This window comes from Eptatretus burgeri, chromosome 2 (assembly GCF_056783735.1).
Source record: "Eptatretus burgeri isolate ZD-2024b chromosome 2, Ebu_testis_v1, whole genome shotgun sequence".
NCBI classification, from domain to species: Eukaryota; Metazoa; Chordata; class Myxini; order Myxiniformes; family Myxinidae; genus Eptatretus; species Eptatretus burgeri.
Genome location: NC_140962.1, coordinates 147,417,511 through 147,440,686, shown reverse-complemented (window position 1 = coordinate 147,440,686; position 23,176 = coordinate 147,417,511). Strand labels below are relative to the sequence as shown.

Below are 23,176 nucleotides of genomic sequence, written 5' to 3'. Positions count from 1 at the left end.
AACGGATCGTGACGAAATTTTACACGTATGACCGCCTGTCCATGAGGAACAAGAAGTTCACACGTATGATGTCATCGGTCACATGGTTTGGCAGCCATATAGGATTTACCCTAACACCTATAAATATACACCACTCAAAAGAAGTCCTGGCGAGGGTCTGCAATCTCGATTGCTCTTTTTCTTGTTGGATCTGTGCCTGTTACGTAGTCATCTGTGTTATCTTGTTACTTTAAATGCTTGTGCACATACTTGTCACTGATAATGATGATTTATTTTTCTTGTGTCATTTTTTCATGAAAAAATAATGTTGCACTTAAAGAATGTGGACTCTTCGACATAATGAATAATGTTTCACAAATTCCCTCATGCGGGGGTCGACAGGTCTGGTATTGCAAGCATGAAATCCGGCGACAAGGGGAAGAACCTTGTATTTTTAGCTTCTCCCATTGCTGAATGCACTTTGTCAGCGAGTGAGCGTCTGCATGCAGATATACTTTAAAATCCTCACGTGTAATGTAATCTATGGGTAGTATGTGTGCAATGACGTCATGTCGTTCTGCGATACAAAGCCCGTCCGCCATTATGGGAGACAACAAACGTGACAGCTCAGCCACTGTGGCAGGCACACGATGGCATTTACCATGTATTTTGACAACTCGCACCAGGATGCAAAACACAGATCAGAAAATAGCTCTCTATGATGGGACGGATACATATTTATTGCTTGAAGAAACCCGATTTGGCAGACAATGTGAAGTTGTGGCCCACAATTGAATATCTACATATCGTGAACTATCTGGTTCTGACGAAGCAACGGATGAGAGCTTTAAAATCCATTGTGTCGATCCCACAACTATTATGTAAGCGGGTGGGTGCAGGAAGTGACTGAAAGCTTTTTCAGGTGAAAACATTTTTATTAATAGCAAGGGTAAGTAATTGTCGTCGTCGTCAAGTTTTTATTCTTGTTGTTATTTCTGAATCAAATGGACTCCCTGCCAAGGTATCTTGACCATAATGTGAAATGAAGAATTGATGCAGCATTTACAACGAGAACAGCACTCAGTCGAGCGCATACCTCCGCCAGACTGAACGGTTTACATCTTGTAGCCCACTTGATAGGTCGCATCTGGATCCAGACCCGAAGCAAAAATTTAATCGGCTTCTTCTTGTCACCTGACAAACTCATCCACCTAGTTTTGTCATAACTCATCCACACCTTTTTGAAATATCGTGCTAGATATCATTTTTGTCCCCATCTCTCAACGGTGAAGAATTGCTTGAGAAAATAAAAAAACAACTATCGTTTGAGCATTTGGATGTTTACCAAAAAGTGAATCGATTCATCCTCGTCACACACAACCTGTTCACCAAGTTTCGTCCTAATCTGTCCACAACCTTTTGAGATATCCTGTTCACAGACAGACAGAGATGAAAACATGACCTTCATCCATCCACCTTCGGTGGTGGAGGTAGACAGTCGAAGTGAAATCGGTTGAATTGGATGTGTGCCACCACTGAACTGTGTCACAAAAGAGCAGTTTACTCGCAACCCTCCAGATCCGACTCCCCACGATCAATTTATTTTTCCATCTTTGGCGACATAAATGTGTGAGCACCGTTCTTTTCAGACTATGTATGTGATAGTTGATGAAATGGTTATGCCCAGGATGTATTGATTGGTAATCAACGGCTGTGCTTGATTGACAGGCTTACACACGGCTTGGTCAAAAGCTTTAGACCATCAGACCGTCAGACCGTTTGACCTTGCATTTGCAATCAACGACCTTTCATCAAGTGCATCCTTCCATTTATTTTCCACACAAAGCAAGTCCTGGCGAGGGTCTGCAATCTCTTGATTGCTCTTTCTTGTTACCCTCGCCGAAGGGGAGGGTATTCCATTTGGGTCTGTCTGTTTGTCCGCACAGAACTTTTGTGTTGTTCTCCGCAACCGCTTGTTGGATTGAGAAGAAATTTTCATCATTGGTGCGACTACTCGTGTCGAATGTTTCACTGATAATTATGATGTCGTAGGTCACGTGGTGTGGCAACCATGTTGGAAAAACGGAAAAACTTTGGACCTCTGTATCTCTGAAACCGCACCAAGGAAAAAAAAAATGAAACTTGCCACATGGCAAGTACTCCTTATGGGGAATGAGTGTGGTTTTTTTTTATTTTTTATTTTTAATTTTTTTGATGTCATAATTGCATATATCAAACACTTTATCCAATCAGTATGAAAAATTTTGAGGGTCATTTCAGGCTAAATTGTATGGGGGGGGGGGGGATTTATGACATCATCGGTCACGTAGTTCGGCAGCCATATGTTTTTTTTTTTTAACGTAAAATTCTTCAAAAATCTTCTCTGAAACGGCTGAACAGATCGAGACAAACCTTTACAGGTATGATCGCCTATCCATGCGGAACAAAAGGTTCTCCACCTATGACGTCATAGGCACATGGTTTCACAGCTATGATTTTTTGAAGAAGAAACCTTTTAAAATCATCTTCTCCAGAACTGCTTGACAGATCGAGGAGAAACTTCACCCACATGTTCCTCAAGCCTTGAGGATGCCATGGTGTTCACGAATAATTAATAGGTCACATGGTCTGGCAGCCATATTGGATTTAACAAAAACCTTTCAAAAATCCTTCCTCTTGAACCGCTTCTTCAATCGCCATAAAACCACAGTTATGATCTCGTCGTCATGGGGAATATATCTATCTATAATTCCAGTAGTGTGTGTGTGTGTGTGTGTGTGTGTGTGTGTGTGTGTGTGTGTGTGTGTGTGTGTGTGTGTGTGTGTGTGTGTGTGTGTGTGTGTGTGTGTGTGTGTGTGTGTGTGTGTGTGTGTGTGTGTGTGTGTGTGTGTGTGTGACCGCTGTTTCTCGACAACCGCTGGTCCGATCTAATTGAAACTTGCCAGATATATTGCTGGGGACCTGAGGATGTGCCTTTTCAAGGTTTGATATTAATCGGACAAGTGCTTCCCAAGTTATGGCCATTTATTTACCAAACCAATGACAAGACACGTTGTTCCGTGGGCGTGGCCGATGGGGAAGGGAAGCTCAGCCGCGTTCCCCATTACGGGTTACAACGTATGGACTTCCGGATAATGATGACTTCTTGTATTCTAATAATTTCTCGATTTCTTATGCGCATTTATAGATAAACAGAATGGCCCAAGTTATGATCGTTTTCATATTAGACGGTGCATAAATTTCGGTAACATCAGAGTGCTGGTATGCTCCGAACCAGGAAGTAAATTTTTTTTCTCTCTTCTCTTTTTGTTTTTCCTTGCCACGACATTGCGAAAAGGTAAAATACGTTGGCGCTAATTGAATAATTGGGTATTAAAACTAAATTGCGAATAATCGTAACTGCGAATAATATGCGAATTTCCGGGCCGCGCACGTGAGAGCGAATAAACGGCCTGCGTGGTTTGTTGCTCGCGGTTTGAATATTTATTTATAATTTTTTTTTATTTTTATTTTTTTTACGGGCACGTACTAGTGTTTTAAATTTAAACCTGATCAGGTGCATGTTCTGGCAGACAGAATTATTTATTGTTTTGAATCTGGGTTCTGGGATTTATATCAAACTTGGTAGAAGTATGTATAATGATGTAATAATGTGGACAGAGGCATATCTGGCAAAGTCGAAGAGTGCCCTTCCAGTTACCTCCAACGAGATTTTGTACCTTGAATGTTGATTATGTCCAAGTTAGCCACTCGCACTCCTCAGGGTATATTCCTTGGCACGCAGATCCACAACAATCTATTTTGTTCATTCTAAGGCATTTGATAAATGATGACACACACACACACACACACACACACACACACACACACACACACACACACACACACACACACACACACACACACACACACACACACACACACACACACGGAGCTTGATACGCAGCATGGAAATCGGGTTAGACATTTATAATTTTAAATACACTAAATTATTTAAATGTTTTTAATCTCTAAGGGGTTCACACCCAATGTCTGAAGATGTCACCGAGATGAACACCCTGGCGAGGCTCCATCGTTAAATGCTCGGTCTTGTTTTTGTTTCCAACAGTTATGAAGTGCAGATGAAGCATCAAGACGACTGCGAGCACATCCTTGTGCCTGTCTATCTACGCGAGAAGCGTCTGAGCGGCAGCGGATTCAATTCCAACCTACTACCAGGAGGAACGCTGTTTGGCCAGCCCTTGCTGCTCTCCGTGCCACGTCACACCACCACATGCCAGAAACTCTACCAGATACTGCTTGAGCGCATGGAGTAAGGCTTTTCTGTTCTTCCTCTGCCTTTGCAAAAGACTCCTTTACAATTTGTATGTAAAAATATCTGGGTAGATATTTTCTTGGTATTCCTTGTGTTGGTCACTCGTGGGTAAGGAATGCACGCTTGTGCCTGTGGGCGGGGGACGGGATGGGGTTGTGCTCGAGGAGGAGATGAGATCCTGCCACTTGCTGAACGTATCCATCCGTTCTCCTTGGATTTGTTGAGATGCTTCCTGACTGCCGAGTTATTGCTGTTAAACATTCATAATCCCGCCCCCACTTTACTCCCCCACACTCCTTGACGTGCTCATCTTCCCAGTCGCTACGTTAACCGCCCTGCTGACGAAGATGACGACGATTCGTACGATGGACTCTTCTACATGGACCAGAACAACGTGAACAACATGCATTTCAACAGACAAAACGGTACAGCACACACAGTGAGCTTCATTGTCACAAAAACTCCTGAATGATTTGTTTACAAAGATTGTCAAAAAAGCATTGTATCCACTTTGATGTTTTGGAACTCGAGGGCATGGTGGCATTTTGGGGGTGGGATGGGGAAGAGCATGTGGAGGTGGAGTGGACCTTTTGGACATCCTATTAGTCTCTTCCTATGTAGTTTCTCACTGGTGTCAGACTTCTTTTACCCATCGTGTGCGAGTTTCCTGATCCCTCGTGTTTTTGGCTCCAAAAACGTAAAAAAAATAATTTTTGAACGACAACATTTTTGACCCTCCCTCGTCCACACGTGGTGCTTGCGTTCAGGCGAGGTGGACATGGAGGATGAGGAGTCGAGCCACGATCACGAGATACCATCGGAGACGGACGACAGCCCATTGGATGAATCTGACAAGGAGGTGGAGTTGGCGGGTCGTGAGCCAATGGGCAACGTGAACGCGGCTCGCCGTGATGCCTGCAGGGCTCGGCGACGTCCACCCCTTTTCACCTTTCATATTGTGAACGCCTATGGAAGCAGTGAAATCAACACCATCATGGACGACGGGCAGCCGATAAAGTTTACCAGTACGCCTCCGTTCTGTGCCGATACTAACTTTCCGATACCAACGAAGCCGTAAAATAATTTTGAACTCTACTTTTATTGGATCCACTGTCGGGAATAAATGGTGCCCCTCTTGTGGACCATCGAGAGCCTTGTGTTTATTTAGTTGTTCTAGTATTCTGAGTTGGAAACTTTGAAAAATTGGTGCAGTTGGGAACATTAAACGTTGACGTTGAAACTCGCTGTTGGCCACAGATCGACCGTACATTGCGCTCGACTGGGACTCGCGCATGAAGCAGTACTATTACGACGAGAAAGCTGCCGAAGTATGCCCTTTCAAGTCATTATTTCCCACTGCACTCTGTGACCAGCGTGTTTGCTTTTGGGTTGTTTTGGATACACATTAAAATTCTCGAATTGAACGGAAGAGTACTTGCATTAAGTTTTAAGCTGTCTGCGACTGCTCGTGCCCTCATGCAAGTACCCTTCTTGTTTTAGGATTTAAAAAAGCACGAGAGCATGTCCACCCACCCTGCCAGGAAGCACATGGTGCGCCTTCACGACTGTATCAAGCTCTTCACCACCAGGGAGATGCTGGGAGAGCACGACCTTTGGTGAGCTGCTCGTCTATTTCCTATTCTGATCGCATTCTGGCCCTCCTACCCTTCGCTCTTTTGTTCACTACTGTTCCCTCCTAGGATGTCGCTCAAGTTGTACCCGCTGTAGACCGGCGGATCGTCGGTTGTTTTGTTTTAACACCACGAGTGGAAGAAGTCATATTTTATTTTGTGCCTTGCCGTTGGTACTACTTCGTGAAAGCTGTATTGACACCGTTTCAGAAATACCAAATGTGTTGCTCGATATTCTGTCTGGTGTGTATCACGCTGTTAGCCAATCATTTTGTTGTGTGTGGGGTTAGGGGGAATGGCGAAGGGGGAGGGGGTGAAGCGGTTTAAAGGTGATGAGGATGAGGATAACATATTGAGTAACAAACAAAAATAAATAGGAGCATCAGTGTTCTCAATCATTATTTAAAAAACAAGGCCAAATGTGTCCAAGAGCAGCGTCCTAAAGGTTTTGTCGGCTAAAAAAATAAATAAACATAAAAACCTTCCGATATTTCGGCACGTGCCTTGATTAGGCCAATAGCGAGACCCGTCATAATGTATTTACGTATTTACAATAGATAGTGTAAATACGAATAAATAGTGTATTTACGAAATTACAATACGATAAATGGAATAATCTTTAAATAGTAACGTGAACTTTTCGAAACTTTAAAGCAAATGTCCGAATATATTTAAAAGTTCATGATAGACGCTCTCAAAAGGCACCGTCAATGCGAGCATGTGTACATGTGTTTATTATTTAACGAGATCTGGATTTTGTATATACAAGAGTTGAGTCCTCGAGGTTAAGGTTTTGTCTTCACAAGAAGAAGAAGAAGAAGAACAAGAAGAACAACGCCGAGCTCTCTATGAGCAGCGCGAGAGACGCTGCTAAAAATATAAAAGGAAGTTCAACGTAGGAGGCCATTAGGTCCATCGAGCATACACAGTGGTGGCCAACCTATGGTTGTTTGTCTGTGCTCTATGCTGTTTAAATATTAAGGAAGCGGCACGCACCATTTTTACGTCCGCCACCAAAGGTGGACGGAGGTCGTTTTCACCCTTGTCTGTTTGTCTGTCTGTCTGAGCAGAATATCTCGAAAAATTACTGACCGATTCAGACGAAACCCGGTGGACAGATTGTGTTTGTGCCAAGGACGAATTGATTAGATTTTGGTGAGGATCCGGATCTGGATGTGGATCCGAGAATTCTTTTCATTAAAAAAAAAAAAGTGATTCTTCATAATTGAGAGATGGAACCAAAAACGATGTACAGCACGATATTTCAAAAAGTTTTGGACTAATTTTGACAAAACTTGTTGGATGACTTAGGTAGGTGACAAGAACAAACCAATTACATTTTGGTGCAGGTTCAGATGCAGGTCCGGCCTATCGGTGAGATACAAAATTTAAACTGTCCAGCCTGGTGGAGGGATGTGGTCTCCTAAGTGCTGTTCTCGTTAGTCATCGTCATGACTCGTCATGGCCGGGATCGTGTTCAAACCGCCGAGCTCCCTCACTTAGAGTGGACAAGTACGTTGGGTAGAGAAGGGTACGGTCATACCGTAACGCTGCGTGACATTTAGATTTTTAAACGGATTGGGACTTGAGCCACTACGACGGGATACCACCGACACCGTTGCCAACGTTATTGCCAAGTTGGATGGGACGGCCGAGATTGCAATGGATGATGACACAATAACGTTGCAGCATGTTGTCCGATCCGTATCCTAATCTCGTACAGGTATTGCCCGTCGTGCAAGAAACACAAGCAGGCCACCAAGCAGCTGGACCTATGGTCTCTGCCCGAGGTCCTTGTGGTGCACCTCAAACGTTTTTTCTACAACAGATACCTGCGTGAGAAGCTGGACACACTGGTCGATTTTCCCATCAGGTATTGGCAACATTTTCAGAGAATCCAAATGCTGTTTATGATTCCTGGAGGGAGGCATTAAGTTTTTAGTCTTGCTGTCCGTTGTGTCCCGTTTTTTTTAGAAAAATAATTTTTCCATTAATTTTTTTTGTTTTTCGAATATTAATTTTTTTATTATTAGTCCGGTGAGCTTATGCGATCGTGCAGTGTACGTAGGTAAGTCAGTGAGTCTGGAAACGCTTCATTCATTATTTCTTGAACCAACCACAATTTTCATAAAACTTGGCCACAAGCTTCATATCTGATACCTCACGAAAGTGTGTTGACCGCATCAAAATCTGCGCTCATTAGGGAGGTCAATGCGGTGAGGGGAGTTGAACCCCCCCCCCTGCCAAAAAAAAAAGGTATTTGTTCTCTTGTCCAAACCTGTTGGAGGCATATGATGTTGATGATACTTGAACACAACCTCCATCACTTGTGATGTACCAAAGTTTGTTCAAGGCATAAAAATAAATCGGGGTCTTTGGGGTTTGTGGGGGAGGGGGGGAATTAAGGTGGGGGGAGGGGAGGGGGTTGAGTGACTGTTGCTCCTGATCCAGGTGAGCTTTAGGACCCACGGAGCTCTTTTTGTTTTTGTTCCTGGTTGGAGGCATTAAGTGTTTAGTCTTTGTGTCCTGCTTTTTGGAAGAAAAAAATAGAAAGTGTTTTCATTATGAGGCAGAATTTCAAGTGCTACCAATTGGCTAATGTTAAGAGTTTGGCACTACTGGGAATGATCAGCAATCTGTGATGGCAGCCCTCTGTTTAGCCCGTCGCCCGTGCAGCGGGAGACCGGTTTTTGCAATCAATTGTGTATGTGTCTGTCTGGGCCGTAACTTTTTTTTAATTTTAAATAATTTGAGCTTTTTTCATCAAATTTTCAACAAAGTTTTATGATGAGAATATGGAGAAGACAAATTAAGAATTTGGCCCAAAGGTCAAAGGTACCATCGAGCACATGGAAGAAGAAGAAGAAGTCCGAATGCAAAGTGAACGTGTTTTGCATTTGCAGATGACATCTCGTTTTATTTTGTGTCAAAGGAAGAAGATCCAAACTGTGCAGGAATGATCACTCAATGTTGCATGACCGATTACTCTTCTTCCCAACCCGGTTTCCCTCAGGTCGTTGGACATGTCAGGGTTTGTCATAAACCCTAATGCTGGACAATCCACATACGACCTCATCGCTGCTGTTAACCACTACGGCGGAATGGGTGGCGGTCACTGTGAGTCTGCACTTGCTATTCTCCTCACCTTGAACGGTGTACAAACCCGCCGTTGCCCTTTTTACAACGCAAGTGCACCGTGTTCTCCTGCACCGAGTCCCATGGTGCACAGCATTAAATAAATATGCTGTCATTGATGAAGAGTATTTGAACTGGCAGAAAGGCCGTGCTATCAAAGGAAAGATAAAGATGAAATGTAACATGGCGGAAAGTCCAAGATGTCTCTTCCCATGCACATCAGGCAGTCACTTGAGGTGGTACATCGTTTGAATTGTGATGGAGACTTATCTCCATTTACACGATATTACAAAAATTGTTGGCACAGCGCATCCAAACTTGAACCAACATGTTGGGGCGTATTTTTCCCCACGATGCAAAGTCGCTTCAGTCATTTATAATTGACAATGTCGCACAACCGACTTTGTTGTAGCGTGAAGATGATGATTAGTTGTAACACTTGCACTTGGTAGATCTTTTGATCAGGGTTCGCTGTAACAATCACAATCAGCTGTGATTACCCTGAGCAAAAATGCCGGTTCTTATTTTGGAAGGGGGTGGGTTAAAGCGGATTGGCGGAGGGGGTCTGGTGTCGAGCCCAGCTAGTGCTTGAAGTTGGCGAAACCTTGCGTGCCGTTCAAGCATCGCCCGGTGAAGGTTCACCTCCGCACGTTGGATGCACCTGGCTCACAGAGCTCGTGAGCACGACAGGTAACGAAGTTAGATCCGCCTCCGGCACCGAAAAGTCTTTTTGGCTCCAAAAACGGGCTTTCTGTTTCACTCGTCACAAAGCTTTTGCTCAGGAATTTGAAACTTTTAATCTCCTTTTTAACAGTTACATTCATCGTTTTTTTTTTTTTTTTTTTCCCCCTCTCATCTGCAATGAAGACTTTTTGCTCGTGTAAAACTCTCCCACAGACACTGTAATCGCAAAACACAAGGATGATGGGCAGTGGTATTACTTTGACGACAGCAGCGTTTCCCCAGCCTCGGAGGAGCAGGTCGTGGTGAGTAAATTGTTCATTCCGCTTGTTTGCTGCGATGTTTTTAAACTTGTGGAAAAAGCTGCGTAAAGATTACTTCCATTCCTTCCCAATCGTGTTCACTGCCACTTTTTATTCGAGTGCTCGTTATTCCAATTGCTTTCTGGCCCTGTGAGCTAATTCCATGGCAAGGCTACTTGTCGAGAGCAGAAGGAAACGGATGCAGTTTCGAGGTGCGGCTGTCTTTTGCGATGTTTCCCATTTCCTTCGGGAGTGGCTTTAAATATGATCACAAAAGGATTGTACCATTTTGTTGTCGCCACGGTAATGGTTTTTGATTTGTAAATCAAAGACTTCCAGCTAATTTGCTTCAAGTCCAGCAGCTCTTTCATGAAGTTGGACGGCATTTCTGGTACGTTGCGTGCTTTCAATTTCTGGTACGAGTGTGTGTTAGCTCGCTGAAAAACTGTAAAGGTGCTGGACTGAACAACAACGACAAAACAACGCCAAGGATGAAAGCATTGCAGATGCTGTTCATTCAATTTGTGTGCACCCTGTGGTGGCTGGTTGGCATCATTTGCCAGGGGTGCAGCTTTTCCGCTGATGCAGTGTCGCCTGTAGGTTAGAGCAGGAATTTGTTCAGGGTGCCGGCGATGGCTCACATCCTCTTTGCGAAGGACAGTGTAGGATCGTTAATGGCCATCAGGGTGGGAGGGGGCTGGACTGCCGGTTCGTGAAGGACTTGAGGAGCGGGGGGGGGGGTGTCCGTGGACGCGGCCGTTTAATCTCAACCCCTTGCTTATGCAGAGGCCTGTTCAGCCAGTTTTGGACCTGCACCATGTGATGTATTCCAATGCTGGCGGTGTAGCAAAAGAGATTGACCATGTGCTCATTGATGGTCGCTGGAGGATGATCCATAACTGCAGGGTCTACCGGAGTGCTCAGTTCCTCAATACTGACCACCGGCTTGTTGTAGCAACTCTAAAGCTGCAGCTTAAATCCTGGAGAATGGTACCATCCCAGCCTAGGCTGGAGCTTGGCAAGCTCAAGGATGAGAGTGCAGCTGAGGAGTTTCTGAACAGGCTGAGTGGAGATTTGGGGGGGGGGGGGTCTGGGTGCTTTGGGGAATCATGAAGAGTTGTGGAGTGACTTCAAGACCACCGTCCTTGATGTTACCGGTGGATGTCTTGGAACTCACTGGAGGGCGAAGAAGAATTTTATCTCTCAAGTGACACTGGATACCATTGACCAAAATCGCTGGGCCAGGCTGAATGGCAGAGCTGAGCTGTTCAGGGAGCTGAGGTGTAAAACTGTACGTGCACTTAAGGTGGACAAGGAGGCCTATGTATGAGGAATCTGTGAGGGGGTAAAGCATCACCTGTGGTCAGGTGATTGTCGTCCCGCTTACAGGGGAACTCGTGCATTGCGTTCATCCAAGCCCATCCCTCGGAGCACTGCAGTGAGAGCAGAGGGTGGTAGGCTCTTGACAGAGGAGTCTGAAGTGAAGGCCCACTCGGCCGGTTACTTTGAGCAGCTATACCAGGTTGATCCACCAGCTGTTGAGTTGAATATCAGGGGTGTTACAATGCCTGTTGTTGACCCTCCAATCAACTGTGGTCCACCTTCGTTTGTGGAAACACAGGCTGTGGTGAACTGGTTGAAATGGGGTAAAGCTGCTGGGATCTGTGGCATCCATGCTGAACTTCTCAAGGCTGGTGGAAATGCTGTACCTGTGTCATTGCATGCAGTTCTGTGCTCTGCTTGGAACACAGGCATCATCTCAACTGACTGGAAGAGGGCCTTGTTGTCCCTCTCTGGAAAGGCAAGAGTGATTGCCAAGACTGCAACAACGACTGAGGGGGTGATGCTGTTCTCCCTGCTGGGCAAGCTCTTTGCTTGGATAATTCTCGGTGGGGTTTGCAACCATCTACTTGAGCACCAACATCCAGAGCAGTCAGGCTTTACACCAAAGAGGTCAACGATTGACCGTATCCTTGCTCTTCAGGTCCTCACCGAACGCAGATGAGAGTTTCGGTAGGGGCTGCTTGCAGCTGATGTTGATCTCTGGAAAGCGTTCGATTCAGTGAATCGGGATGTCCTCTGGAGGATTCTTGGTCTTCGTGGGGTGCCACCAAAACTGATCGATCTGATGTCTGAACTCTATTCTGGTGCTGAGAGTGCTGTGAGATGTGGTGATACCATCTCTAACTTATTTCTAGTTGTTACTGGAGTTTGTCAGGGATGTGTACTTGCCCCCACACTTTTCAGCACTTGTCTGGACTAGATTCTGGGGAGGATGTCGGAGTGATCAAGTTGCGGTGCATCGTTTGGCAATGTCAAATCTCTGACCTTGATTTCGCAGATGATGCAGTCATCTTTGCAGACTCAAGATATCCTTTTGGGGGCCCTCGAGGTGCTGAATGAGGAGTTGCAGCCGCTGGGATGACGGGTTTCCTGGGTCAAAACTAAGATCCAGGCTTTCAATGACATCTTGGATGCTGCTGTCCTGTCTGTACCTGTTTGTGGTGAGGATGTTGTGGTCACAGAGATTCACTTACCTTGGCAGTGATATTCATGTCTCTGCTGGCTGTGAGCCAGAGGTCAATAGACATCTCGGTCGGGCCTGGGGAGTCATGGATTCATTGGATCATGGGGTGTGGCACTGCCAGTACCTGTGCGGGAAGACGAAAGTTCAAGTCTTGGATGTGAGACTTGGACTCTGACCAGAGATCTGAGATGGAGACTTGATTCCTTTGGTACCAGGTATCTTCGGAGAATCCTTTGCTAACGCTGGTCAGACTTTGTGTCCAACGAGCAGTTGCTGAGAGAGACTCAAATGAGATTTGTTACCTGCATAGTCCGTGAGCGTCAGCTGCGGCTGTATGGACATGTGGCTCGTTTTCCTGACGCTGATCCTGCTCACCAGATTCTCTCAGCGAGAGAGTCTCGTGAGTGGAGGAGGCCAATGGGTTGACCACGTGCCTTGTGGTTGCAGCAGGTTGATCGGCATCTCCAGGAGATGGGGATGGGCCAGGCATCTGCCTGGGGGATAGCGAGACAGACGCAGCAAAGTGCTGCTCCGGCACATGCTCCCATACCTGACCACGTGATGGAGCAGCCTTAACCAGACATGGGTTCTTTGCTTTAGATTCGTACAGAAGGTCATCCCTTGATTTCCGGACGTTGGTTGTGGATGAAAAGAGCATCGAGCATTTGCTTATGTTTGTGAAGTGTCTGGAATATTAGAAGCATTTTCATTGGTGATTGATCGAGCGTGGTTCTAACTCGAGATTTTGTATGAAACCAATTCTACTAGTCACAAGTCATGTAGGTGTCTCGCAGCATTGACGGTCCAGCAGAATTGTACATGTGTATTTATGCATGTGCAGATGTGAGTCTGCATGTGTGGGGGACTACTGGAGTGATTGAAAGCATTTCCGGATTATTTTTTTCCCCACCATGGCTTTGCCATGTGGAGGATGCTTCCGTTCTCACAACAGATGTGTCCGACGCTTGCCTCAGCCAGGCTAAACGAGGTACAAGCAATTAGTGCAGGGTCTTCAATGTAGTGCTGATTTTGAGGTATAACCTTTCCTGCTTGTGATTCCAACCTGGGTAAATCCTTTCACTGGTGCTTTTATTCCCCCCCCCCTCCCCCGACCCCATCATCGGCAGACCAAGGCAGCTTACGTACTTTTCTACCAACGGCAAGGCACACAGACTGGGACCTACAAGGCAACAGGTCGTAAGGCAACGGCATCAGCTTCCATCTCCTCACCCACCGCTGCAGCGATGGGACACGAGAGCGAGTTGGAGGATGGCGAGGAAGGAGGGGTGGGTGAAGATGAAAACGAGGGGTTTGACAACGGCACTTTCAGTAGTGGTGACGACACCATGGACATGAACTGAAAACATCGCTATGTTATGAAGCAGCGAATAATTGGTCCCATTTTACGTTTGCTCTATAGTTTTTTTTTTTCCCCCCTTATACGGAGGCTCCAAGGAACCTTTTAAATTTTGGGATCCGAATTGAGCACAACTCGACAATCCTTTACGTTTGGAAGATGCAGTCGTCCCTTTCGCGAAGGCCATTGGCACTCGCCGTGGGGTTTGATTCAAAACCCTTGTGAGTTCTGGGGCAGGGGTGTGGAGGGAAAGGGTTACAACCCGCCCTGGCATTCGGCTCCGGCCGAGCATTTTCCAGATACGTCGTTTTGACATTGTGCGTTTGCCACTCAGTATGTCCATAACAGTCACTTTTGAGCCCTTTTTTTATTTATTTTTTTTTGGACGGATCTGCACTAGCTCTGGCATGCAACGAGGCAATGTGCTAACGAACAAAAGTGGAGGTCAAATCTATCTCGATGGTTAACAGTACCAAAAGCTAGGTGTACATATAACAAAACAAAGCACCGATTTAATTTGCAAATGCTTAGGAGAAAGAACGGATGGGGGAGTTGGGGGGGGGGGCATTTAGTAAATTATACTGAGCTTGGCAGCGATTGTAAAATATTTAAATTGCATTTAGTGTTTTACGTTGTACAGTGAGTGTAATACTGTAAATATGGCAGGCTCTGGCCTCCGTGCTGCACTCAAACGGCATCTGTGCATGAGTACCACTGTTGATTAAAGCTTTCTCCTTCATTAGCAATTGCTCTGCTCCAGTGGTGGTTGAAGGCGAGAGTTTTGCAGCGAAAGCATGATGTGGCCCGGCGAGTGTTAGTGGGAGCTTGTTTGCTTGCTCAAGCTTCCACAAACATTGCTTTAAATAAGAATTTGGTGGAGCTGTTGACCTATATCCCCAATTTAATCAAGGGTCTTTCTTTTCGAGCAAGGTTAAATTGACAGTCGGGTAGGAGGGCAACAATTGGGCATTATGGGCAAGGCAATAGAGAAGGGGAGCAAGCACTCCAATCAGAAAGTTGGGAAGTTAAAGATCACAGATGGTCATGAGGTCTTGGTGGAATGCCTTCTGGAAGGTGGTTCTCTCAATGGGAGAAGTGAGGAACACATAGGGTTGTGGGCCTGTTTGCAGGCAAACCTATGGATATGCCTCCACCAATGTTGGACGTCGATCCCTTGTTTGGTCTGAATAGACAAATTATTTAATAGTAAATGATCTTTGACCTGTTGAATGTACAATTTAATCAGTTCACCTTATTTCACTTCAATTGTGCTCATGTTTGGTTGAAATCCCTTTCATGGTTCACATGCTATCATGGTGACAAAAGGTATGGATTGACAACCAGATACCACTCTGGCCTTCAGCGGTGGAGGCAAAAATAAAAAATAATCCACCATTTTGCTTCTGTTCTTCACATTGCAGCCTTCACCCAGATTTGAACTTCGGCAAGAGGTGATGCCAACCCCGTACTCACCTGCCCACCGAACCAACTACATGCAGTGCCATCGTCATTGCCCCTGCAGTCCGTACACGTGAAGCCATTTCCAGTCGGGCTGTTTATTTTTGGATCTGAGTGGCCGCACCCAAGGGCCTCAGGCTGGGTTAATGTAGATTCCAAACCCTGAGCTGAACTTCCAATCTTTCTAAAACCCCAAAAGAATCAAGTACATCACGTGACCAAGGCAAAACAAATCACGTCGGTAAGCAAACGCCAAAGCCTTTATTACAAATCAATGATACATCTGCACCGAGTTAACATGGAGTCAAAATGAAAAAACAACAACAAATAACCCACAGCATATCTCAGCAAAGAAAAAGGCATTTAATTAATTCTACAAGCAAACGTGATAAGGTTATCAGTAATGCTTCACTTAGTGCAGTTTAAGTAAACGGCTAAAATAACATTGGGCCCAAAATTAGAGCACCCTCACGCTGATCGGACTCGTCGGCTCGGTCAGCCAAACCCTTCGCACGCAAATTTGGACAACGGCCGCAAGGTTGGCACAAAAGCGGGAAAACGTGGAGGTACGTCTGCACTGGACCACTTAAAAACGTTACTCTTGCAAGCTTTGTGCACACGGCGATGGGTTTACAATGATTTTTTTTTTTATGCCCTAAAGAAAGGAATCCGCGATTGGTCAATTAACGACACATGGTTTACGGTGCAGTTAACCAACAATTACTGCACAGTGCTGTAACTGTCAAAAAAAAAAACAAAAACATTAAAAAGTTAAACTTGGACACTGTCAACTTGTACTTCAATTTGGTTCAACACCAAAACGGGAAAGATTGCACGTGGACCACACAGAGTGCGTGCCAGAGAGCCCGCCCCTTGGGAAATGGCACACAGATTCCGATCAAAAAAGGCAGATCGAGTGGTTGTGGAGGAGGAGGAGGAGGGGTGGGCCGGCCAAAGAACAGGATGGAAGGCTGTGTGTACATCTGACGCGTTTCAGAGAAGAAGGCACTTGGTACGACTCTTACGCTTGCACACCTGTAGGGCGGCTCGAGTGGCCAACTCGAAGACCTCACGGACACCATCCTTGGTTTTGGCGGAGCATTCCATGTAGCCGAATGCGTTGATCTTATTCGCCATATCTCGCCCTTCCTCGGACTTCACCGGCTCCTGAAAAAGAGAGGGAAAGGAGTGTTGGTGATAATCGAAGGTTATGCCAATAGGTCGGAATTGGGCAACCAGCTCGACCGAAAGCTCAAAACGCGGCAATGGTGTCTAAGGATATCTCACGGACGCAACAAATGGAACTTGCAATCCCATTGGGTTTTAGCTCGCAATGCTGGAAATATTATCCATCCTACCTGCTTCATCTTGGCCAGTTCCCGCCGGGTGCTTTCATCATTCCGAAGATCCTTCTTGTTTCCCACCAAAATGATTGGAACGTTCGGGCAGAAGTGTTTCACTTCTGGGGTCCACTTCTCAGGAATGTTTTCTATGGAAATGGTTGGAATATTTACCAAGTGTGAGCGGCTATTGGAATGTCAGGGAGACCGGGGGGAGGGGGGGGTGCGAGGGGTGAAAAACAAATCGAGTAATACATGCTTTGGAAAAAGAACAAACAAACGAGGTTAAAGATATCAAACCAAAGAGCACGGCTGACGGGTCCTTGCACATAACATAGAGCCACCACATTGAAGCGCGAGGGTCGAGCGCAATTATAATCAAGAGAATCGGGTTACGCAATGACGAACTCGTCTTGCGAGTCAAGGGAAATGTCGATCTGCATAAGTAGACAGGTAGAATGATTGATTAAAAAGGACATCGATCGATGTGTGTGAAGCGTCATGGGAAGCAAGAAACTGACGTTTCAAGCATTAACCATTTATTAGAACAAAAGAGGGCGTACCGACGAAGGGTCAACGCCCTAAACGGCAGCCCATCCTTGCTTCCCACGGCAATTAACATTCCTTGGGCGACATTCCATGAATTCCAGCTTCAAGAGAATCGTTTCCTGGAATGGTTGGTTTGTGCTCAACAAAACACCGGTCTTCAAAGTTCAAACACCAGACTGAAATGGAATCCCTGCCTTATATCGGACAAGTAAAAGTACAATTTTGTGGCTTCTTCCATCTGAGCCCTTACAAGGAAATGGAGAAGCTCCTCCCACGTGAGTCTAACATTTAAATAATTAATCGGAATGAGGAAACGCCAAGAGGAAGAAAACATGGACGACGCATCACACTTTGCAATGTCAAATACTCAAACTACGATGTTGAGAGGGGGGAGGGCATCCTACGAGTAAACTGGACACTGCCGTTGGGCAGTCATGCCTCGAGACTGCGACATGGAATGAGTGGTTACCAAAGCGAACCACACAATCGGTGGTTAATTTGACATCATGTTTTTGCTTGTGGTATTGAAAAAAAGGAAGTTACACCAATGATACTATTAATGACGATGACAGCAAACCGCAACAAGTTCCACCAGGAATGACCCAATATCAAATGATGAATTAAAAATTTCCGTTTTGACCTGACCATTGACCCTAAACCCCAAGGTCACCACTCCCTGGGACCTGAACCATACAAAATAAAATAAATTTACAATTTTTACCCCCCCCCCCCAAATGTTGACCACTTACAAAGTTTCATTTTAAAATGTATCCGTAATTGCTTTTTAAAATATTTGACCTTTTGACCCCACCCCAAGGGACAGGGCCAAAAGTGATACTGCTCTTGCACATGACCTTTGTGCCATGTGGTGATCATAACTACCGAGTTTGGTGAATTCCTGCACATCCGTTTAGGAGGAGATGGCGTGATGATGGGACAGACAGACGAGATTCCTCACAATATCTCCCTCTTGATCTTGAGGTTTAATGATAATAATAATAATACCAATACGAGTTCCCTCAAAAACTCTTTTGTATGACTGGGCCATGCTTCAAACCACAGACATCCCACAGCCAAAGCGGACGGACGCTCTAACGATTACGCCACCAAGTCTGGGGGCATCAAATAAAACTCCCAATTGTTTCAGTTCCACCGACGAACTGCACTGAGAAAACACCACACTCGAGCCAACAAATTGCGTAACTTTTCGCGATGAGCTCAGGAGCGAGAAATTCCAAGGGGTGATGACAAAACCTGTTCACGGGCTCGTTTCTGTTCCATGTGCAAACAAAAGCTCTCTGTCTCTCCGTCTCTCCGTCTCTCCGTCTCTCCGTCTCTCTCTCTCTCGTCGACTCTCTCTGACTCTCTCGTCTCTCGTCTCTCTGTCTCTCTCTCACTCTCACTCTCACTCTTTGACTCTCTCGTCTCTCGTCTCTCTGTCTCTCTCTTTGACTCTCTCACTCTTTGACTCTCTCGTCTCTCGTCTCTCTGACTCTCTCTTTGACTCTCTCTCTCTTTGACTCTCTCTCTCTTTGACTCTCTCTCTCTTTGACTCTCTCTCTCTCTCTCTCTCTCTCTCTCTCTCTCTCTGTCTCTCTTTGACTCTCTCTCTCTCTCTCTCTCTCTGACTCTCTTTGACTCTCTCTCTCTCTCTCTCTCTCTGACTCTCTTTGACTCTCTCTCTCTCTCTCTCTCTCTCTCTTTGACTCTCACTCTCTCTCTCTCTCTCTCTCTCTCTCTCTCTCTCTCTCTCTCTCTCTTTGTCTGTCTCTCTCTCTTTGACTCTCTCTCTCTCTCTCTCTCTTTGTCTCTCTCTCTCTCTCTGTCTTTGACTCTCTCTCTCTCTCTCTCTCTTTGACTCTCTCTCTCTCTCTCTCTTTGACTCTCTCTCTCTCTCTCTCTCTCTCTCTCTGACTCTCTTTGACTCTCTCTCTCTCTCTCTCTCTCTGACTCTCTTTGACTCTCTCTCTCTCTCTCTCTCTCTGACTCTCTTTGACTCTCTCTCTCTCTCTCTCTCTTTGACTCTCTCTCTCTCTCTCTTTGACTCTCTCTCTCTCTCTTTGACTCTCTCTCTCTCTCTCTTTGACTCTCTCTCTCTCTCTCTTTGACTCTCTCTCTCTCTCTCTCTTTGACTCTCTCTCTCTCTCTTTGACTCTCTCTCTCTCTCTCTCTTTGACTCTCTCTCTCTCTCTCTCTTTGACTCTCTCTCTCTCTTTGACTCTCTCTCTCTCTCACACCAATGCAAGACACCCATTTGTTTTTGGCACAACCGTAAAGAATCCGGATTGAATGAGGTATCGAGCTTGGGCGAAGGAACAGCACGAGCGACTGACGAAGTGTGGAATTGGAAGCCACAGATGAGGCAGCTCAACTCCCTGAGAACCAGGGAAATTGATACAAAACTGCTTTTTAAAATAATGTGACAAGCAGGTGCGATGTGGCGTCCAACAACCAAGACTAGCGCAAACCTGTTATGGGTATTTTTTTTTTGGGAACCAAGTCGAGTCCATCAATAAAAGGTGACCAAGACATCACGTCACACGGGAAGAGCGCACACCTCTGCCAGGCTGAATAGTTTAACGATTTGTATCCCACCGACAGGCCGGACCTGCATCCGTACCCGAACCAAAAATCGATTGAGCTCGTTCTCGTCACCTAACGAACTCGTCCACCGAGTTTTGTCACCACTCATCCACATCCTTTGGAGATATTGTGCTACATATAGTTTTTGGCCCCATCTCTCAATGGTGAGGAATCGCTAAAAAAAAAATAATTCACATCCGGATCCAGATTTTTCACAAAAATCAAATCAATTCGTGTTCGTCGCACACCCAATCTGTCCACAACTTTTTGAGATATCCTGCTCAAATAGACACAGTCAGACAGACAGGGGTGAAAACATCACCTCTGTCTACCTTCGGTGGTGGAGGTAATCAACTACCGCAGCATTGCATCGCTCGGATGATTTACGCTGCTCCACCTGGAAGGGGGACAAATCGGACATTTGGAATCGACTTGGGATTCTGAGCACCAACGGGCCACCTGAGCTCAGCCTCGCGCTAAAAACAAAAAAACAAAAACTATACCACGGTAAGTCACCACGCTTTGCGTAAAAACCCGATCACCCATTATCACTGTGACAGCGGACATGGAACACGAGGAGGATTCCTTACCAAGGCTGTCCGGGCTGTCTATGGAAAAGCACATGAGAATGACGTCGGTGTCTGGATAGCTCAACGGGCGCAGCCTGTCGTAGTCTTCCTGTCCGGCCGTGTCCCAAAGGGCCAGTTCCACCTGCGGATAATCGATAAACGGCGGCGTATCCTCTCTTGCAAAATCAGCTGCAAAGCTACCACGAGTCCTCTCACAAATCAAATGCAACTTTGACTTTCAAATCATTAATACAAAATAAACATTGGAACAGACATTGAAGAACGCTCACCTGCTTGCTATCCACTTCAATATCGGCCACATAGTTCTCAAACACGGTTGGCACATAGACTTCAGGAAACTGGTCTTTGCTGAACACGATCAGGAGACAGGTTTTTCCACATGCTCCATCTCCCACAATCACGAGTTTCTTTCGGATTGCAGCCATCCTCGTTGGGGTGTTCGTCGTCGTTGTCGTCCCGTTTTCCCTGTCGATACACCCACACCATTCAAGTCAAAATAAACAAACAAACAAACCAACCAACAAACCTATTATTCCCAACGCCTTCTCTGAACCGAGGCCCACAATCGCAGCTGGATAGGAAAGAACGCAAGCTCGTTTCATGATGTTTGTTTGTAGCATATCCTCATGCTGCGTGGATTATGCTTGAGCCTGCGGAGGAACTGCTGAAATCCACCTGTCCGGGTTCTTCCCGGCATCTTTGTTCTTCATTCCCGAATTATTTATTTATTTTATCCCCCCCCCCCCCCACAATTCTCTTTATTCATTCCAATTGTTGCTTTTTATTCTCTTTCATATCTTACTCTCGATTCCTCTCTTTCTTTATCTATCTTTCTCAGGAGATGTGAATTCTTGCAAAAAAATTTCTGTAAGGCTCACTTGGCTGCGCCTGGACGAGTTTGAGCGTTGTGGAGCGGCGGCTGAAACCCGAATCCTATCCAGGTTCCTCCTGATGACTCCGTCTTCGCTCTTTACTTCTTCGGGGTCCTTATCGGTCTTCCGTTTCATTCGGCGAATCAATATTTATTTACTTTGAAACCACAATGGCACTTTACTACAGCGACAGCTTCTTCAAACCGCTTGGGATGACTGCAGCCTTGTTCAAAACATACATGTACCATACTCGAGAGTCGAGACAGTCTAAGTGCTGCTCAAGCAGTTCCTTGACTAAGGTTGCAATCCTGGATCGGTCGCCACTCCTTCACGAGATATTGAACCAAGCGAGCATGAATTTGGAATTTTTTTTTCAGAGTGCCAGCGATAGCTCGCCGACTCTCCGAGAACACTGTAGGATGTTTACCATCCACTTACTAATGGTGGCAGGATCGCCGAGACTCGAGAGGTATGCACACTCACCTCTAAGCGGTCGAGCCAGGGTTTGGATCCCGACCCAGCTAAACACTGTCATCCTAGTGTTTCACAGACAGGGCGATTCAGTGTGTGTGTGTGTGTGTGTGTGTGTGTGTGTGTGTGTGTGTGTGTGTGTGTGTGTGTGTGTGTGTGTGTGTGTGTGTGTGTGTGTGTGTGTGTGTGTAAGATACTGATGAGTTTAATCGCTGGATTAAAATTTGAAGCCAGGCTAAACAACACAGATAGGAGTGCACCTACCTCTCGGCTACCCCACTGGCTTCTTGTTTAAAAGTCTAAATTTATTCAGTGAACAGACAAAATAAATAACGTTAGCGAGTTAAATCGACCAACAAATCAGTCGCGGAGACAACCGAGTGGCGTCACGGTGCATTTCCTCCGCGAGGGTGCATCATCGCTCGCCACATCCTCAGACTCCTCCTTCACTGCACTGCACTCGATCAAACGACACTGCAACTACAACTAGGGTCCACACATTGGAGTTCACACTGCACTCGATTAGGAGCAGCTGAGCAAAACGAGGACAACAACCCGGCCACGGGTCGGAACGGCGTGAGCAAAGGGGTTAACGGAGTCCAAAAGCAAGAGGTCCCAGCGTGCCTTGGGAAGTCTGAGAGAAAACAAAACAGGAAATTAAACAATGTGAACAAAGCCTCGGGACTTCATCACCCGCCGTGCAGTTTACGCCGTCGGGCCTTGCCAGGGCAATAATGGCCGTGGCCGGCTGGTGGACGAGATTACATTTTACATTCGTTAAAGCCTGCGTGCCATGCCAAGGACCTGCTGCCACTGCTCTACGTTACCGTACTACCGTGACTCGAGCAGAAACCACCAATTCAACCTTATCGTGCGGTCTGCCGCAGAGGACGCTTTTGAGGAAAGTTTTATTTTCACAAACCGGCCGGTTAAGGCCGACGTTCGATTGGAAACAATTTGTACTTTGCTCGAGGTGTCAGATGCCGATAACTCTTTGTGAGACGTCACCGTTTTGGGTCTTCGCCGGTTAAAGCGGGCCGGTTTAAGGTCTTAGGGTCTCGAGTTTGAGCCCCCTGACTCAGCTCGTCATCCTTCCGAGGCTGGCAAAAACGAGTACCGGCTTACTTACACACGTAACCCCCCTTCTGACACCAAAAGGTATTTACATTGCATTCGTGCAATGACAGGGTTGGGAGGATGGCCTGGAGGTACGCACACCTGTCTCACCTGGGTTCAAATTCCGAACCAGCTATAAAACTGTCGTCCTGGCGTTTCATCGATGTGAACGTGTGTGCGTGTGTGTGTGTGTGCGCTGTGCTTCGGATATACGTTAAAGTGGGCGTCAAGTCTGCCAGCATTTGCTGCGGACGTTAAATATCCCATGGT

At 46.0% G+C, this 23,176-nt stretch overlaps 2 protein-coding genes across 5 annotated transcripts in view; one reads left to right on the top strand and one right to left on the bottom strand.

Annotated features, from left to right (window-relative positions):
• Positions 1–16,155, top strand: part of LOC147033479 (ubiquitin carboxyl-terminal hydrolase 15-like) — a 52,834-nt gene extending 36,679 nt beyond the window's left edge. For both annotated transcript variants that reach the window (XM_085871664.1, XM_085871663.1), the window contains exons 14-22: positions 4,088–4,291; positions 4,613–4,719; positions 5,062–5,319; positions 5,552–5,622; positions 5,795–5,910; positions 7,649–7,798; positions 8,939–9,042; positions 9,958–10,046; positions 13,698–16,155. In XM_085871664.1, the coding sequence (XP_085727790.1) occupies positions 4,088–4,291; positions 4,613–4,719; positions 5,062–5,319; positions 5,552–5,622; positions 5,795–5,910; positions 7,649–7,798; positions 8,939–9,042; positions 9,958–10,046; positions 13,698–13,931 (1,333 nt within the window). In that variant the 3' untranslated portion in view covers positions 13,932–16,155. The remainder of the gene's footprint in view (positions 1–4,087; positions 4,292–4,612; positions 4,720–5,061; positions 5,320–5,551; positions 5,623–5,794; positions 5,911–7,648; positions 7,799–8,938; positions 9,043–9,957; positions 10,047–13,697) is intronic.
• The window catches only part of LOC147033478 (rho-related GTP-binding protein RhoA-D), an 8,266-nt gene continuing 713 nt past the window's right edge, over positions 15,624–23,176 (bottom strand). For all 3 annotated transcript variants that reach the window (XM_085871667.1, XM_085871665.1, XM_085871666.1), the window contains exons 2-5: positions 20,717–20,912; positions 20,448–20,568; positions 16,744–16,874; positions 15,624–16,552 (exon numbers count right to left, since the gene is read on the bottom strand). In XM_085871667.1, the coding sequence (XP_085727793.1) occupies positions 16,379–16,552; positions 16,744–16,874; positions 20,448–20,568; positions 20,717–20,872 (582 nt within the window). In that variant the 5' untranslated portion in view covers positions 20,873–20,912 and the 3' untranslated portion in view covers positions 15,624–16,378. The remainder of the gene's footprint in view (positions 16,553–16,743; positions 16,875–20,447; positions 20,569–20,716; positions 20,913–23,176) is intronic.